Raw genomic sequence first — 17,642 nt, 5'->3', positions numbered from 1 at the left:
CTGCTGTAAGTACATGCTGTATGGAGATGGACAGGTATTATCTTACCCTCTTCAGGTGCTGAGCTCTCAGCTGAGCTGTCTTTATCTGAGCTGCCTGAAGAGGCAGCTTTGTTCATCTGTTTCTTCATGGCTCCTTTCTTCTCTGCCTTACCCGCCTTTCCCTTTTTTTTGTTTTTAGAACCTCCAACGGTCCACTGTAAGGAAAAAAAACAAGGAAGGGATCATAATGCAGGAACACTGCTCCTCCCTTCTCCATCCCTCCTCAAAACACTGGAGGGAAAATGATTGGGAAAACGTCCAGTATCTGACAGCAGCAAATCAATCATACAAAGGGTGGGTGGGAAGAGGGAAAAACAAAAAAATCAGTAGGTAACTCAGTAAATGAAAGCATTTTATGGTAGCTTTTTTCTTTTATCTATTAAAGGCAAAAAGTTATCATTTCAATCGAACAGTTGAGAAAACACTCCTTTAAAATAGGATGAACACTTCAGAGTTCAGTCTCATGTACACTGGGGAAAAATTACTGTAGATAGATAGCTAAGAAAACAATTTAAGTAACAGGTGTCCAGATGTATTTGTAAAGGTTATCATCAGCTTACTACTATTAAACAGAAGAAGCAACAGATGCATCTCTGAAACTAGTTTGTTCAAGAACAAATTTTAGATTTCACAAAGGAACGCTCATTACCTGAGGCTTATGGATAGCTCAGTTTTGCCAAGAGTTTGCAGTACCTGTGTATTTTTATGCCAACAAACCAACAGCACACTCATTCTTAGACAGTAGTGCCACCTTCTGCACCTTACATATAGTGCACAAGTCGGAACCACATCAGAATCACAAAAGAAAAAAAAATGTCTAGGCTTAATTTTAACTTTGTCTTAGCACCATATCTTCACTTTAGGCTGCAGTTTCTAAGTTTGGGGTCTATGCCACCACATATACATAAGCATCAACTTCAAGCACTAGACTCTCAAGAGAAGAGACAGTATTTACCTTAGTGTGACTTCTTACTACTTTTTTTCCCTGGTCCCAACCATGTGGGTAAAGCCAGAAGGGAACAGAATTGACAAGGATGGTGTGTGTGATTGACAAGAAGATTTTAAGGCTTTACAGCGTTCTGCAACATGCTGCATCTCCTAGAATTTCTGCAGATTCTCTCTTCAGAAATAAAATGGTTTGTTTCTAAATAAATATATTTAGAACGTTATCTTCTTCATAGCTGTATGCTGCCCTCACCACTCATGCAAATCAACAGCTCAAGCATGCCATCTATTCCCCCTCAAAAAGGAAGCAAGCGATGACAAAAGCATGCAAAACAATGCTTAACAGAGATCTTATATGGAAGACTATAGATTTTTTTCAACTAAACTATATATATTCATAAGTATATGTATTTACATTTAATCTTCAGTGCACACACATTTCAGGCTTCTTCATCAAATCTGACCTCCACTTCCACATCTTTTAGAGTATACCAAACATCTCCAAATGGACTTCAACCAAGTAGTCAGAGGCTACTACCTCATCTATCAGTATCCTTAAAATTTCCCACCTTTTGATTGAAGTCACAACCATCCTTGTACCTTCCACATTAGTGTTTACTTCAACATCACTTTTAAGTGTCAGCGACGCATTCAAATTTATCTGACAAAGGTCAGGCAGAAATTCTCTTTTCTGAGGGGTAAGAACAGCTACCTAGTGGTGAGCCTTGGATTGCAACCCATGCCTCAATCTCTTTTGCATCACAGGACAGGTGAGAAGCTGCACAGAAAGCATCTAATTTTGCATCAGCCTGAGCTTGTGTTTACAACTTTACCGGTTCCCATATCGAAGCTCTACTTGTTCAGTGTCACAGTGCTGCTGCCTAACTTTACCAGTATATTGCCACTAATTATCCTGGTCATCCAAGCCCAAGAAAAAGAAATAGAAAAGCACTACTGGAAAGCCATGAAAGGCTTGGCAACTCACAGCCCAAACTGAAGTCTCCAGCCCCTTCCTCCTATTCTAGCACATCTGCAGAGATCAGAAAGGGAAACACATGTTCACAGCTAGCATTAAGTAAAAACACACATCCAGATACAGTCACCAGAATTTGTTTGCTTTGCTTCCCTTCCCTCCATCTCAGACATAGAACCATAGCTTCCAAAAATCTGTCCTTCATTGCAGCTCCTCCAGTTTCCCTTTCCCTCGCTCAAAGCAGGCAGCTCCAGCCAACACTTCCCATGCAATATCCACAGCTACAAAGCCTACTCCGAGCAGCCCCTGCCTCCTTGGCCACCATCTGGAACCCTCCACAGTTCCAGATGTAGCAAGTTAATAAACCCATGCCAAAGTGTGCTGTAACATTGCTTTCTGCTCATTTTTTTAGTAATATTGAACAATAGAACTTTATGGTTCACTCACAGGAAGCAGACAGAAAATATTTCAATTTTCCCTCCTGCTTCAAAGGTTCACAGAGCTGATCACTTACATATTTCCCCAAGAAGCCCAAGTGAAGATACAATATCCAGAATGGACTGCCAACACAAAGTGTCCTTAAAGTCAGCCAGATTTAGAAGTCAACTTCTAAAAAAGCAACCAAACAAAATGATTGAAGAAAATAATTTATAGTCCAGGAAACCTGGACCATATTTCGAACGGGGAGATGAAGACCCCAAGAGGAAAAAAAAGGAAAAGTGAGCCGTGACTGTGCAGAATGAAGTAGAATTCTTACCAGTGCTACTCAAATAGCCATCAGCCTATTCACACAGTGCCCAAACATACTAGCCATTCAGTTTTCCTCTTTGCAATTAGCTATTCTTCCTGCTTTTTACATCAGATCAGGCAGAGTTGTAAAACTAAGTTTACCAGCCCATCCTTGCCATATCCTCCCCTTCTGAACAAGTGGGTTTTTTTTAATATACAAACAAAAGGCAAATTACAAGTCACAACTTCAAAGCAGACCAGGACCCCTCACCAACGCGTTCTTTTTCTAGCCCGGATGAATTTACATGCCATGGCAACGCAACATCTTCAGTGCTCAAGTAGCAGGACTGCTTCAAAAGTACTGCTGCCTGTTTTATGATGCTGGCCCACACCATCAGAGGCAGACCTTGGAAGTACGACAGCATGGATGTGAGCACAGTGGGGCGGTCAGCAGTGTGCTTCAGCAGTGGCAACAGTGGCTCAGCTCCACTGGTGCAGATTTTCACCAGTGTGGCAGGCAGGCTCACAGGCATGGCTGTATGACACTCTGTAAGCTGGGCCAGTGCCAACAGTTCACCTCCATTAACGCCACTGACAAACAAGGCAGTCCTCCACACAACACAAACTGCAGTTTCAGACTGAAGACAAACTGCAGGCAGCATGGACATTAACATATGGCAGGATTTATAGTCTTCAGGGTTTTTCAAGATGACAGTGATCTCTACCACCACCCTGACAACTAAACAATGAACAAAAAGCCCTTGTTACTTCTCCTGTCTTTCAGGGTCTGCACCCATCATTCAGAGAGCCTCAAACACCTACACAGTGACTACTGTCTAGCAATTAGAAAACTTAAGGGGTCATTTCAGGCCAAGAGGAGACTTGAAGTATAAACACCAAAACGGAAAGGGGAGAAGGAGGCAAGACTTTCTAAAGTCATGGAAGAGGCTTTTTTCAGGAACTAGCTGAATGAAGGCCAAAATTCACCTGTCCTCCCTTATTGTCTGAATCTCACTCAGACCAGCTCACAAAAAAAGGAACTAAGAAAAAAATACATTTAGTAAGTTTAATTTCAGTGTAAGCTGCAAATTAACACTTGCTCTGGAGTTATTTTTAGAAGTCACTGTACTGAAAAACACTGAGACCTGCAGAGAGACAACATGGAGATGGCAGATATCAGATGTTCTTAGGAAGCACTGTACTCAACTCTCATGCAAGACTCTCATGCTCTGAGATCTGTGTCCCTGTAGGTTATTCCCATGCTAGCCTGCAATTCAAAGTTACTCGCCAACTAAATTTTGTATCTGCTTTCTTCCCACCTGGTTCACAACACTTCTTTGTGCATGTTAGCCTCCAGACCAGTAGCCTGCACAACTCCAGTTGACATTTGCACATCTGCGGTGTGCGCTTCCATGCTAACAACAGCCACCTTTATCTTCCTTAAGGACAGCTCTACTGTTCTGCATTAACACCTGAAGGAAATTGTCTCCACAGAAACTCAAATTAGAAAGCGTACAGCCATGTAGAGGCAAATTAAAACCCACTGTTTAAAATTCTTTAAGTTTGAAGAAGTATGGCAAAGGCCCCACAGGAGCAGAGAACATGTTCAGTCTAACAGGCATAGTCAAGCAGCATTATGAAACAAAAGCACACAGGGAAGACATTTAACACAGTAATCTCTACAAACCCACAAGATATCCCAAAACAGAAAGAACACATGCAGTTTTCTGCTTATCTGTGGTTTACCAAAGCTCTTGAACTTTAAACACAGTAAGGAGATTTAAACTTTCAAGTCCTTTCCTACTAACAGCAGCACAAACCCAGAATTGACTTACTGTTTGCATGAACTCTGCTTTACTTTTTCCTCTGTTCCACAGCCCTTAGCATGGCTGAAGAGTTTGTCTCCTCCTACCAAATCTGCCTATAAAGGCCAAAGAACAAATCCTCAGTGAATTCCAGTCTGGTAACAAATATTCATGACCTAACTTTCCATGCCTTGAAGTATCTTCTATTATCACTCTACAGCTGTTAAAAGGCACAAGCAAACCCTTCAATACATTAGAATGAGTGTAAAAGGATGCCATCTTATACAAGCATTGCTATCACACCCTTCAGGAGTATTGCTGCTTTTTATCTAAACTAAACTGATGTTAGTGAAGCAGTACCAGAAGTCATCCAAGCATAGCAGAGAGAATTATCCATGAGCGACAACGCCAGGATAAAAGGAAGAGCAAAACCCTAGAGTGAACTTACCACAACACCATCTACACAACACCTTCAATCTGCAACGAGGCCAACACGTACTTCTACTGCAGTAGCCTCAAAAGCAACTGACTAGAAGCAAACATGCAACAGGTTGATAACACTCTGGGATGGTGAGCTCGTGAATGGTCACGGCCACATGTTGCTCCACAGATACAGAAACCACCCTTACACCTGCGTCCAGCTTACTGTATCTCTTTGAGAAGGTGGAGGTACTTGCTAGCACAAAGCTTTGTGGGCATCGCTGTTCATCTGCAGTCTAAACAGCAGTTCAGTCAACTCAGCATATATATTTGGCAGACCCACCAGAATACGATTCAGTGCATCTCTCCTACTTCATCATTTATAGCTCACGCTCAGGCTCTTGGCTGGGTAATCTGATTAAGACAACAGGTCCTTAAGAAATTATAGAACTCAGTATTCGCACACAATGAACATCCAACATGGCTGAGTTTTCACAGAAGTGCACTCTCACTACAGAAACAAGCAACACATAGATGTAAAGATCTCATAAAATCACTTGGGCACCACTATACACGTTGTATGATTTGTACAAGCTCTTAATTGCAAAAAACGCATCATCTTTCTCTGCCCTAAGTTCCCCAAATTTTCTTCCCTATGGAAAAGTAGAACGTGGCATTAAGTCTCCAAAGCAGAGACTGAGGCACCTTTCCTGTATATACGCAATATACCAAATATCCTGGAACATTTAGGGCTAGCCAGGAACCACAAAGGATGTAAGCCTAAGCACATTTACCCACAGCAACAATTTCCATGCTGCTGCCTCAAAGTCCTCATCTTCCAGGAAGTCAAGCAAAATGGTTTCAGCTTATAGACCCCTCCTCCTAACCCCCAAGCCTAAGCAAACCCCAGAGCAACCATAAGAGCACTAAGCAAGAGCAAGGTTGTTCAAGCAGGAACATTAAGCAGTGAAGTCCAGGGACGCACACAACACAGTGACTGGCTAAAGCAGAGCTGTCGTAACCTGGCCTGTCTCACCCTGCTACAAGAAGCAGTTCAGAATGCATATTTCAGGCACAGGAATAGAAGCATGTCCTAATTATCTCTTCTCTAAACCTTTTCCTCCTGCTGCTTGGAAGTCAGAAGAACAGTATCGGGAAGAAATGTTACATAGATTCGGAAGTTCCAGTTGCACGAGGCACAATAGAGTTACTACTGCATCTGTAAGGTCTGTGCGTATGAAAAAAGACAGACTTGACTTTGGAAACATTTGTTTTGCTAGCACTGCTGGGAATGCATTGCTGTACACCACATGTAAAGGAAAGGTAGACCTTACATGTAGTTACACTAAAAAAAATTGAATAATAGTATTTATTCTATCAGTTTTCACAGATAAACAAAGGGAAGAAGACCATAATCAAGGTGCTCTACAAACCTGCTTACATTTTCAGATGAACTGATCGCCCAGCAGCGTGGGATAAACATTGCTGTGTGCTGTGAGTTCAGAACACTCAAAGCAACAGGTTGAGTGGTAAGATGGCTAACATCTAGTTCATTCATAATTTTCTCATTCCTTATTTGACAGTAACAATAACAGCAACCAATTTGCTGTGTTGGTTTTTTGTGGTTTTTTTTTTTTTGTTTGTTTGTTTGTTTGTTTTTTTTTAAAATAAATGCTTGAAACAGAGTCCCAATCATACTTATTAAAAAAGTCCAGCAAAAATCTACAGCACTAAATATACTAGAGTGTGTGCACTCTTAACATGTACTGGAATAACTTACAGAATCCCAAATGCTGAACAGTTAATGGTTCATCACTGATGTTTCCTGCAAGCTGTCACAGTGAATAATCCTTCCCATAGTATTGAGGGGGGGGAAAGCAGAACAGTTCCTTCCTTCATTGTTAAGAACAGATGTAATAAGAGACCTGCCACAGTACAGAAAGCTTGCAAACCCTTCAAGAAAACGTTCTTATTTAAATAACTAAGTGACCCATTTGTCAGATCCTCTGTTTTAATAAATCAATTTCAATTTTCACTTGCATAATAAAGCACAGACTTTTCCTCAGCTCTAGAACGTAGCACCAGATAAAAAAAAAGACATGTAGCAGACCTGTCTATAGCACTGCTATACAAGAGTTTGTCAAAACCCTAAACCAAAGTAATTCTAAACTCTTGCCTGCCTTCCTTTCTTCAGAAAGACCAACAAAACCAGCCCCTGCTGCACACTCAAATGGTTGAAGTATTTCACTGTAGAGTTACTAGAGAATCAAAGCAGCAAAATAGGACAGTTCTGCTGTGAAACAGTCCTATGTGCTTTAGCCCTCCTCCTCTCTGAGGAAATTCTCCCAAAGCTGAACACCTCGCTCCCTTGAATTCAGAGTCCAGCTTCAGCTACTTCATTATTACATCAGCCACAAACACCATACAGCAAAAACACTAGATGTAAGGAGATATGTCAGAAACATTCATACCACACGAACATGGGATTAAACAGGCAGTCAACTTCACCACATTCACATTATTTTGTGTACAGTTACTCTAAGCTCACTACTCACAACAAAGATAAGGCTTTCTGAGTACACATCCTCTGAGCTAAATGGTTCTCTACCAGTTCCACTGATGGCCTGTCCCACTCTACAGTATAAGCAAGCTAAATACACCACGTGACAAATACCTTCACCACAGAGGTAGAGTCAGACAAATCAGAAGTTCACTGCTAACATGACAAACTCACCTCATCATCGCTGTCCGACGTCTCAGAGTCCGAAGATGCTGTAGGTTTGCTCGCTGGTGGCTCCTTTTCCTCAGAGTCACTTCGTTTCCGTTTGGCCAATGACAAGAGCTCCTAGTGAGAAAAAACACACACTGATTTTAGAAAGCCATAATTAGTTCTACCTATCCAGGTCAGTGCACGCACACCTTCCCTGTGATATTGGAGTGGAACAGGATGATCTCCACTAACTGGGAAACAAAGTCCCCTCGCATTTCATAAATATGCATATACTGAGAGTTTTAATACAGCTGAATGTTACAAAAGGATTTTGAAAGCCTTAAGTATCATCACCATTACTTTTTTGATATAAACAAGATCAAATACATCAACTTTCAGTCAGTGATATTTAAATCAGGTAAAAATTTAGAAAACCCTAATTACATTGCCCGAAAGCCAAATGCCACTAGAGAGAAGTACAATCAGTGCTGGAGCAGTTCATCTTGCTTCCCTTTTATTTTTCAAGACATTTGCAACCATACATGTTATAAAGGAGATATATCACGGCTGATGCTTTTAGTGAGACTGTTCAACTCTGTTTCACTGTCCCTAGGTGCCACGGAATGCACTAAAAGCAGCAGACACACACAGAGCAGGCACCAAGCTCAAACTTGTGAAGCAACCCCAAAAGCCACACAGGTAATCACAAAGAAGTAACGGCTCACGAATAAACTCACAGTTTACTGTGAGTAAACTCTAACAGACTGTTCAGGTGACAGAAGCAGTAATTCAAAACAATTATTTCTGAAGCTGCAGTACTGCCTTTGTAGTCCATGACAAATAATTTACTATTAAAACATTGCTCTGGGGCTGATGAATCTTAGTGGTGAGTAAAAATAAAGCCACACCAACTTCTGCAGGCTTGGGAAGACAATACTGGATGGGCTTGAATGAATTTCACAACTGGAAGATTATCTCCACAGCAAACAGATTAGAGTTTAGGACCACAAATGAGAATGTAAACATTGCTGAAACTGACAGCCTATGCTTTTACCAACAAAGTTGGCAATGACACTTCACAAATCGTGTTCTGAAGACAACATGCTACACTAACAGAACGTATTTATACAATAAGCAGCTTTCTTTAGGAAGCACCTGGTGTTTTCTACAATCATTTTCTAGACATCACCTCTAACAACTGTTGCTAAGTAGTACTTACTCCAGCACAGATTACCCTCCATCATGATACCCCGGAGTTAACATTCACTGCTGCCTTTACTCCAAGCAGTTTGCCTCTTTCTTTCTAGCTTTACTCTTTCCATTTTCTGTGTCAGCACATGAGAAAGACTCCTACTCCTTCAACTCAATCAGCCCAGCTCCCTGCCAAAAGCTGTCAAGCATTTAACCAACAGGGGCCTCACTCAGCAAACACTCATCCTTGAAATCTCACCTCAGGAACAGCCCCGCTGCAGTTTCCACCCTTGCATGTGCATGTCCCTGCTGCGCACAGCTCCCCAGGGGACAAAGCAAAGGCAGACAGCTTTGGTATCACCACCAACCAGCACTGAAGTAGAGCTGTCGATGCACACTCTTAGCAAGTAGCAGAACTGTGCAGTTGTTGCTCCACCATCACTCCGCTCGCCTTATCTACACTAGGGTTAGACCAACTCCTCCCGTTTTCAGGTTCTGAAGCGACCAAAGAATTAATACAGCAGGGTGAGAAGCTGACAGCTTTAGAGGGCAGCAGTACTATCAAGGCAGGCTCTACTATGGAATGTTTGTCTAAAGGGGCGTAGAAATTGCAGCTCCAGTCTGCAAAAGCATTTCTGAGCATTTGAGGCCGGTGCTATTTATTTATTTGCAACACAGCAACAGCTTCTCTGTTAAAAACTCAAGGTCCGGCACACAACTTGAACAGACGCATGGGCTCCAACACGTGAAACCAACCTAACTTCTTTACAGAAGAAAGGTGACCACAGAAGACACACCGCACTCGGCCTACGTCTTTATTTACCACCTGTCAGCACGTGCCGCCCCGAGAAGGCCCGTCCAGAGAGGAGCGCATCCCCTCCCGGCGCCCCGCGATTCCCACGGCGCGATGCCCCACGCCGCACCCCCAGCCCCGGGCCGCCGCCGGCAGGGCACGCGGTCCGAGTGGTTTCCACCGGCGGAGCCGGGCCGGCAGGGCCCGGGAGGGAGCACCAGTTCGCAAGCCCCCGGGACCGGCGGTACGGCCGGGCACGCCACTCCCGGCGGGGCGGGCGGTACAGCGCAGCTTCCCGCGCCCTCAGCCCTCCGGGCGCTGCCTGCCGCCGGGCCCCCCGCCCGCGCCTCAGGAGCCCGAGGGCCGAACCCACGCGCGTCCCCGCGGGCCCACAGCCGCCGGCACGGCCGGGCCGAAGCGGCGCCGAGAAGTCTCTCCGCGCAGCCCCCGCGGGGGCCGCATCCCTGCCGGGCCGAGGGGAGGAGGGAGGGAGAAGAGAGAGGGATGGCGGCTCCCAGCCCCGCGCGGGCCGGAGGGCCCGGGCCGGGCCTCCCCGCGCACCTGGTCCAGGTTCTCCTCGCTGCCGCTATCCTCGGTGTCGGAGTCGATGAGGACGCGGCCTTTCCGCTTCTTCACCATGGCGGAGGCGGCTTCCCCGCGTCCCTCTCCGCCGGCGGCGGCGCGGCGCTCCGAGCGGCCCGGCCTGCCCCGCGCCGCCCGCCCGACCGGGACACAAAGGGCACCGCGCATGCGCACAGCGCCGGGGCGGGAAGGAGGGCGGGGCTGCCGCCGCCCGCGAGGGGAGAGTGCTGCCTCGGTGGTCTCCGCGCCTTCCTAGCTTCGGGGGTCGGGGCTCCGTGTCGAGGCCGCTCCTCCGGCCTTTTCTCCGTGCAGTCAGCGTGCCGCTCCTCCCCGTCCCCTGCGAGCGGTCGTGTGCCCCGCTCCGCTCCTCGTTCAGCACAAAGACACGGGGAGGGCTTCTCCGTTCTTCCGCGCCGTGGGTCGGGGCGGGCGTTCGGCCGCTGCCACCAGCGGAACCCGCGCGGCGCGGAGCGCGTTCCTTTCCGGGCCCGGAAGCGCCGAGGAACCGCAGTAACGGTGAGCGGCTGAGGTGAGCGGAGCGGAGCGGCGGGAGCGGGCCCGTGAGTGAAATCGCTGTTGTTACGGCGGGGCCCGTCCTGCAGCCTGATCCGGAGAGAAGCGCGGCGTTGATGAGCGTCCTTTGAGAAGCGCTGCTCCTCAGGTCGTTCTTGCTGCTTGTTGCTCGGCAGTGCCTAAACGTATATGGGGTGAAAGGGATTAACAGGAATAGCTTTTCTTCTACTGTGTAATTTGACTCTTCGGTGTTTTGGTATTTCGTGGGGTGAGAACGTACTGGGAGAAATACTGAAACAAACTAGGGGGCCGAGAAAGTGTAATACTGGGCATTCATTGTTATTCCTTCTTTCCTAATGGCTTGGATTTCTAATTAATATCCTTTCTATAAAAAAAAAGTGCACCCAATGCTTGTAAGACTTTAATTTTTCTTTTCTCTTTTTCATTGAAGGTGGAGATTAACTGCAGTAACAAACCAAGATACCTCCAGATACTAATTTGGCTGTTAAATTAATTTCAAACCCATAAATTGCCTTGCTGGAAGCAAATTCTGTGTCTTTACCAGCATGGCTGTAGCTGTTACGTTGCTGAATAGTGTGTGCTTACAAGGTAGATGCTGCAGACACAAAGTTTTGCAACCTTTGCTTGGAACTCTCCGTGTTGATTCCATGTCAAAATGTTACAGCAGTTACAGGAGGCCAGGGTCACAGCCTGAGGTAACACCGTCTTGGCGAAACATTGATTTCAGCTTTAAGAAGGGCATTAATGCCTTAAAGACTCAGCTAAGCTTGCTGAAGAAGGAGACCGAAGACCACCTAAAAGGACCTGACGGCCATTCGTTCAGTCAGTACATGTTGGAACAGACAAAAGTGATGTGGGTGTTTCGGAGCCAGGAAGATTTAAATAAATGGGTTATTTCCTCCGATGTGGAGATTGGAGGAAAAAGTGAAGTTTACCTAAAATTGGGTAGGAACAACCAGGGTGCTATGCTGTATGGAATACTCAATACTGAAGTACCTCGCGATGGGGAGACAAAATACAGTGGATATTGTACTATGAGAGCCAAACCAGCAGTGGTAAGTACAGCATCTGTTATTTGAGTGCTTTTCTATAATTCCAGTGATGACAAGTGGACTGTTGTTTACTGTGGTTGTAACTGACCACCTTCAGGATTATGACATGCTCTGTTTGTATAGATGTCACTGCTGTTGTATCCACTGACCTACTGACCTGGAAGGAACTTGAAAGTCTTACTCAGCTTTTCTCTTTTCTTAGAAGACAACACGTTTGGTCATTTGCTGATGTAACATCGCTTGTTAAGACAGTCCTGTTTGCAGCCTCATCGCAAATGAGGAATTTGTAGTGAGCTTTTAGATCTGAAATTGATATGATTAAAATTGATGAGTCTCCGAATTTTAAATTCATTGCATGTGTCGTAAGGACAAATATGCTGGGCTTCAACTGGGTCTCTTTATCAAACTTAGTTTAGGCAAGTTTGTCTTTATTTCCCTCGCAGGAAATTAATGCTTTGAGACGTTTTTCTAAAAGTCTTGCCCCTACTGTGTATCAGAAAAAGCAAGATAAATGTTCGATAATTTTGAGTTGAACAAAATATAAGCGTATGGCTCCTATCGCACTGCTTCTTTCATTCCTTTTATTTTAACATCCTTAAAAAGAAAAATAACACTTTGACTTAGCATGTTACTAAAAACCATTTTAGTCTGTTCTGTTGTTTATGATTCAGCACGAGTAAGCAGCTACAAGTCTTCTGAACTGTAAACCTGGAGAGCAGAGAATGTCAGCAAGGAAAATCAACAGGCAAACGATAGGCAGAATGCCATGGACTGGTGTGAACACCACAGACTGGTGGCACCAGCACAGGGGAGTTGGGCAGGAAGTTGCATCTCGTTAAGAGTTAAATTGCTCTGGCCTTGCGTGAATGTGACTCAAACTTTCTTCTCCTAATTTTGAAGTAGCAAAGTGTCTGTCAGTCCATCTTTGTAATACAGTTTGAGATCAAAAGGTGAAAGCATGAATACAAAAACTTATTCAAGTTAAAAGGGTCAAAATTGGCAAATCATAAAATCAAGTAGCCGCAGTCTTTGCATTAATGGGTTAATTGTCTACTGATTGTGAGCTTATAAAAGGAAGGCTAATTAGGTAACTGTAGTAACAATATCAAGTTAAGGAGAAACCTCTGGATTTTTGGTGCAAATTTTGGTTTGGTTTGAGCAATTCTGGCCAAGAATATCTCCAATGACACCCTCCTGCTCCAGCGACCTCAGTAACATTCTGCAGAGGTTACTGGGTCTGTCAGAGTGCGAATCACGACTTTGGGACTTGGAAGATCTTCGGAAAATACATATGAGGATTGAATGTGCTTGTAATCCAGATCATTGTGCACAGTTAGTGTCAAAAACTGTTGGAAAATGTGCTTTTAGTGCTCACGTCAGTCTTCAATAAAGAAAGTAAGTTACCATAGGGGATAAATTATCCCACATTGTAACCTCTTCTGAGTAGTGTAGTGCTAACCACTGAATATTAAACTTAACTACAGGCCTGGTGTGCTATTACAGAATTTGTGTCCTTGCCTAGGAGGGGATTTAGTCTTAGGATATAAATCTGCTAATTACAAGATTTATAACTAATGCATGGATCTTCAGAGCGGTGATGCTACGTTTTGTGGGCTCTCATACAGTGCTGAAGGAAATTCATTGAGATGAGACTGGTCTGATGAGAAAGGACCCCATCTTCACTGTATCACAGTAGATACTGCTTGTAGTGAGAACAAGGGCAGTGATTCAAGCAGTAGCACTTTGCTCTTCATAATGGAGATTTCTTTTTAAGTATGAAAGGAATAATTCTATTTATTAATATTTGTAGGGATCTTTTGCCAGGAAGAAGTATTATGACTGGTCAAACTTCAACAGTCTGTATTTACGTGTCCGTGGCGATGGCAGACCTTGGATGGTGAACATTTATACAGACCCTTACTTCTCCCATCAAAAGGATGACCTGTACAACTACTTCATGTTCACCCGAGGAGGACCGTACTGGGAGGAAATAAAGGTAAACAAATGAGTAATAATTAGTAACGAATAATTAGTAACACTAATTATATTAATACAATAATATGTTGATATCTACTAAGTATTTTAAATAATCTACCGTGTGTCTAAGTGTCCTAAGTGTCTGTTGTTTGCTGTTACAGGAGGCAGACCTTTGAGTTATGCTGATGCTATACATATGTAATATATATTATACTATATACTGTACTATAGTATGGGAATATATATGTACTATAATACATACATTATGACAAATGTATGTGTATACTTGAATGTTATGAATTTATTAAAAAAAAAAAAAGCATCAAATTCTACTCCTATCTGAAATTGGCTTCCTGAGCTGAGGGCTCATTTATTCAGATTAACAAAAAGACCCACTAAAACCAGAATCTACTGGTTGTCACACCTGTGTGTGGGGCTGTACTGGGGCTCAGGAGCACCTGCCATTCTGTACCTGTGATTGTCTGGAATCCTGTGGGTTGCCTTTTCTTAACACTGGAAAACAAACAAGCAGCCAGGCAGGGTGCATAGTTAGCTCATACAGTGGGTGGTCAGAGTGTGCACTGAACAGATGCAGCTACTGGAGCTTTGCAGGCAGTGCCAGGAACTTTCTATGCAATTACCATTTTATCTGTAATAATAAATGGACTTGATGTAAGATTTCTACCCTGCAGTGTGGTTTGCCAAACTTGGAGTCAGTTGGAGCCTCGGAGGTATGTGGGCTGTTAGGCACAGCTTTGAATCTATGACATGCAGTAACGTTGGCAAGAAGTGGGAGTTTCAGCTCTTTTCTGAGGACACTGAAGTGTGTCACTGCTGGCCTGTGTGTGTTCCTCACCCACACCAGCCAGTTCTCTTCTCTTGTATCATCGTTATATTTTTGCGAACTGTTTTGCTAGACTATTGATGTCTTTGAATGAAATTTGCAGTACAAAATATGCAGATTGGATGTAGATGAGCTGTCGGTGAGCTTACAATGCATCCTAGACTTTTTATTAATTTAAGCTGACATTGCTGGAAGGAGATATTCTGGATGTGAACGGCTGTCTTCCATGCTTCAGCCCCTCCTGTGCCCTGGCTGGCTCAGAATCCAGCACAACAGCTGGAAACGGCTGCCACAGGGCAGCGTGGGGCTGGAGCTGGCAGCATGTGGCTAATGGGTGACGCTTCTTTTCACTGATTCTTCGGACCCTGGAGTGCTGGTACCAGATTTGGTGTTACTTTCTAAGGCAGCTGTTTGTTTTTCTTTTTTCCCTTGGGGTTTTATTCTATAGACTGGTGACACTAAAGTCCATTTTTCTTTTGTTTCTGCTGTCAGATTCCGTTCTCCAAATTCTTTCTGTCCAGTCGAGGAAGAGTACAGGATGACCAACACCCTATCTGGTTAGACAAGGCAAGTTTTCTATAGGCTTAATCTGTCAGAAACATACTTTGAGATTGTATTGTTGTTGTATAGGTAATTGAGAAATCCTTGGGATATTCAGTGGTTTTAAATTTAAAATTCAATAAGAGTCTCTACTTGTTTTAAAGTACTTATTCCTGTGTGCATACCTTTGCATACAAATTATCCTACTTTGTGATTTCAGTGTCAATTTACTTCAAAGTAGCTCCACAGATATTTTTAAGAGATTTAGATAACTTGTCTGTTAAAAAATAAATAGTTTTTTTTAAAGGAATGACCAAAGTGACTGAGATATCTAAAATGCAATTTGGCACAGTACTGCCAAAAATAATAAAAGCAAGCATGTATCACAGGCAACGTATCTAGGCATTACGAAGGGATAAATTCCTCAGTACACAGAGTTTAGGTGACTCCTGCAGTCAGTCACCTGTAACAGAAAGCTTTAAAACTTCTGTAGCCTGCACAAGCCAAGAGCTGACTGCAGAGCTCACTTCTGGAGAAGATAAAGCAATTGAATCCTTAGAATCAATCTGAGGAGCGTTACTCTGCTCTACCACCTTAGCTTTACTCTGTTACTTATTTAGCATGCATGTGCAACTTATGTTTATCCTCAATTCTCAGCAAATTCTCAGCATGCAGTTATTCAACTTGAACCTGACACATTCCTGCATGTACGGCAGCCCTTAAAGTCATGGGTATGGATCAGACCTGCACTTCCAGCGCAGATTCCCTAATCCCTAAAATACCAGGAGCTTTGTAGGTGTTCAGCACTTATCACCCAACTTGATTTGAGAACCAGTAACACTGGAGTCTCTGAAAGGTTGGTGATGGACAAGAGCAGAAGGCTTTCAAGGCATATGCTACAGGCTAATGGGGGACATGTCTGAGCTCCAGGAATTTGTATGGAGTTTATTACAATTAGAATAGAGTTGTTATTAAATAAATTAGTGTTGCAATTGAGAATGAATGAGGGATATTTTGAAAAATGCTATTGTAACTGGAAAACTATGGCTAAATAACTCAGTGTGTGGTATAAAATTCAGGAGTAGTTTTGTGTTTTTCAAAATGTTTGCTTTGGGGGCACTTTCACAATGTACCATCCATCCTTAATTACATTCTATTTGTGCTTCCTGTTCACATCAAACTGCTAAAAAAAAAAAAAGTGACAGAAGTATGTTATTAATTCATCTTATCGTGACCAAATTGACAATATTCAGACCTCGAAGGCTGAAAATGCCAGTATTGCTCTAGACTCAGGCCATTTTCAATATGTTTCAACCTAATGGTAGAAAAGCACCTGTGAATCCCATTGGAGCCTGTAATGAAAATGTAGTAATAAAGCATTTGTGCCTTTGGAGATACTGCTGCATTTTGAGCAGATACCCCTCTTTTAAACTGAACTGTTGTGAACTATTTGTAGGATGTGGAAGTGGTAGTTACAGGTTGTAACATTATTTTAAGATTTATTCTAATGTATGCATCTCCTTATTAGATCAGTACCCTTGGATTCACACTGGGAGATAAAGTAGATGGTCCCTTCCAGCTGGAGATTGATTTTATTGGCCTGCTAAATGACAGAGCTCACACAGAAGAATTTGCCTATGAAACATATGAAAGGAATCCTAGAATATAAGTTGGTTTTGTGTCCTTTGGAACATTCATCAGCTGCTTACTTAATTTTTAAGCATTTTATAAAGTGTGAGAATATCCTTCGAATTATAATTATGTAAACATTAAATGTTAAGTGGATGAAGTGTTGACTCAGTAATCTGACTAGACTGACACTGTTGGCATCATCAAGCTGCCACCAACAGGCTGAGAGCTTGTACCTACAGGAACTGGAATACAGCCTGGTGAGAGCTGCAGTACATGCTTACTGTGTATTAACTGCTGTCTGGGTACATTTTAACTTTTGCCCTGATCTTTAGGGGAATAAAAGTATTCTGTTAACGTGGTGTTGGTTTTTTGTACTCAGTTTGATTTTCTAATACACTGTTTATAGGGCTGTAAAAGACTTGAAAAATAGGTTGTAACTGGAGAAGTTACAGTGTGAATTAATACAGTGATAGTACTGCTGAAGTGTGTCACAGCTTCTGAAATTTACAAAAGAACAGGACCTGAAATATGTCAGACTTGAACTTTTGGCACCGTAGGGAACTAAAAGAAAAACCTGCTGCTGCCAAGAGCAAACAGTAGCACTGAAGGGGATTTAGCTCTTATTTTAGAGTTATGGGTGATAAGAGCTACAAAGCAGTAAGACTAAGCTGTTAAACAGAAGTAAGGTTCCAGGCACTGGCAATTCCCTAGAAATGCACCTCAGCTTTATTAACACTCTTACCCACAGCCTATGGCCCAGGAAGAACAGGTGATGCTTTTCTGTGGTGTTGTTAGTTAACTGTGTTGCAGAAAGGCACAGTGTCAAGAGGTGGGGCAAATGCTCAGTTCCCCAACCCCTCTTTTTTTGTCATCCTC

The 17,642-nt window shown here is 43.2% G+C and overlaps 2 protein-coding genes across 4 annotated transcripts in view; one reads left to right on the top strand and one right to left on the bottom strand.

Annotated features, from left to right (window-relative positions):
* RTF1 (RTF1 homolog, Paf1/RNA polymerase II complex component) overlaps window positions 1-10,355 on the bottom strand; it is a 28,573-nt gene extending 18,218 nt beyond the window's left edge. Inside the window, exons 1-3 of the mRNA XM_042814477.1 lie at window positions 10,167-10,355; window positions 7,646-7,756; window positions 47-194 (exon numbers count right to left, since the gene is read on the bottom strand). Coding sequence (XP_042670411.1) covers window positions 47-194; window positions 7,646-7,756; window positions 10,167-10,355 — 448 coding nt within the window. The remainder of the gene's footprint in view (window positions 1-46; window positions 195-7,645; window positions 7,757-10,166) is intronic.
* Window positions 10,356-10,392: 37 nt separating this feature from the next.
* On the top strand, window positions 10,393-17,125 carry NDUFAF1 (NADH:ubiquinone oxidoreductase complex assembly factor 1). Of its 3 annotated transcripts, none has more exons than XM_042814348.1 (5): window positions 10,393-10,703; window positions 11,152-11,776; window positions 13,584-13,769; window positions 15,087-15,161; window positions 16,663-17,125. In XM_042814348.1, the coding sequence occupies exons 2-5, from the start codon at window positions 11,267-11,269 to the stop codon at window positions 16,801-16,803; spliced, it is 912 nt and encodes a 303-aa protein (XP_042670282.1). In that variant the 5' UTR covers window positions 10,393-10,703; window positions 11,152-11,266; the 3' UTR covers window positions 16,804-17,125. The 3 variants fall into 3 exon arrangements, with proteins under 3 accessions (XP_042670282.1, XP_042670281.1, XP_042670283.1); XM_042814347.1 differs by having other exon boundaries at window positions 10,393-10,716; XM_042814349.1 differs by lacking the exon at window positions 10,393-10,703 and adding an exon at window positions 10,738-10,848.
* Window positions 17,126-17,642: the final 517 nt, after the last annotated feature.

This window comes from Centrocercus urophasianus, unplaced genomic scaffold (assembly GCF_019232065.1).
Source record: "Centrocercus urophasianus isolate 14NV4802_14NV808 unplaced genomic scaffold, USGS_Curo_1.0 seq_14, whole genome shotgun sequence".
In the NCBI taxonomy this organism is placed as follows: Eukaryota; Metazoa; Chordata; class Aves; order Galliformes; family Phasianidae; genus Centrocercus; species Centrocercus urophasianus.
This window is presented reverse-complemented; position numbering and strand designations above follow the sequence as displayed.

What these genes read in the sequence shown, in the direction of transcription:
- NDUFAF1 (XM_042814348.1), top strand. Translation starts at nt 11,267, where the DNA reads ATGGCTGTAGCTGTTACGTTGCTGAATAGTGTGTGCTTACAAGGTAGA. An exon ending in TGAGAGCCAAACCAGCAGTG is followed by an intron (nt 11,777 to 13,583) that starts GTAAGTACAGCA and finishes TAATATTTGTAG; the next exon opens with GGATCTTTTGCCAGGAAGAA. An exon ending in ACCCTATCTGGTTAGACAAG is followed by an intron (nt 15,162 to 16,662) that starts GCAAGTTTTCTA and finishes TCTCCTTATTAG; the next exon opens with ATCAGTACCCTTGGATTCAC.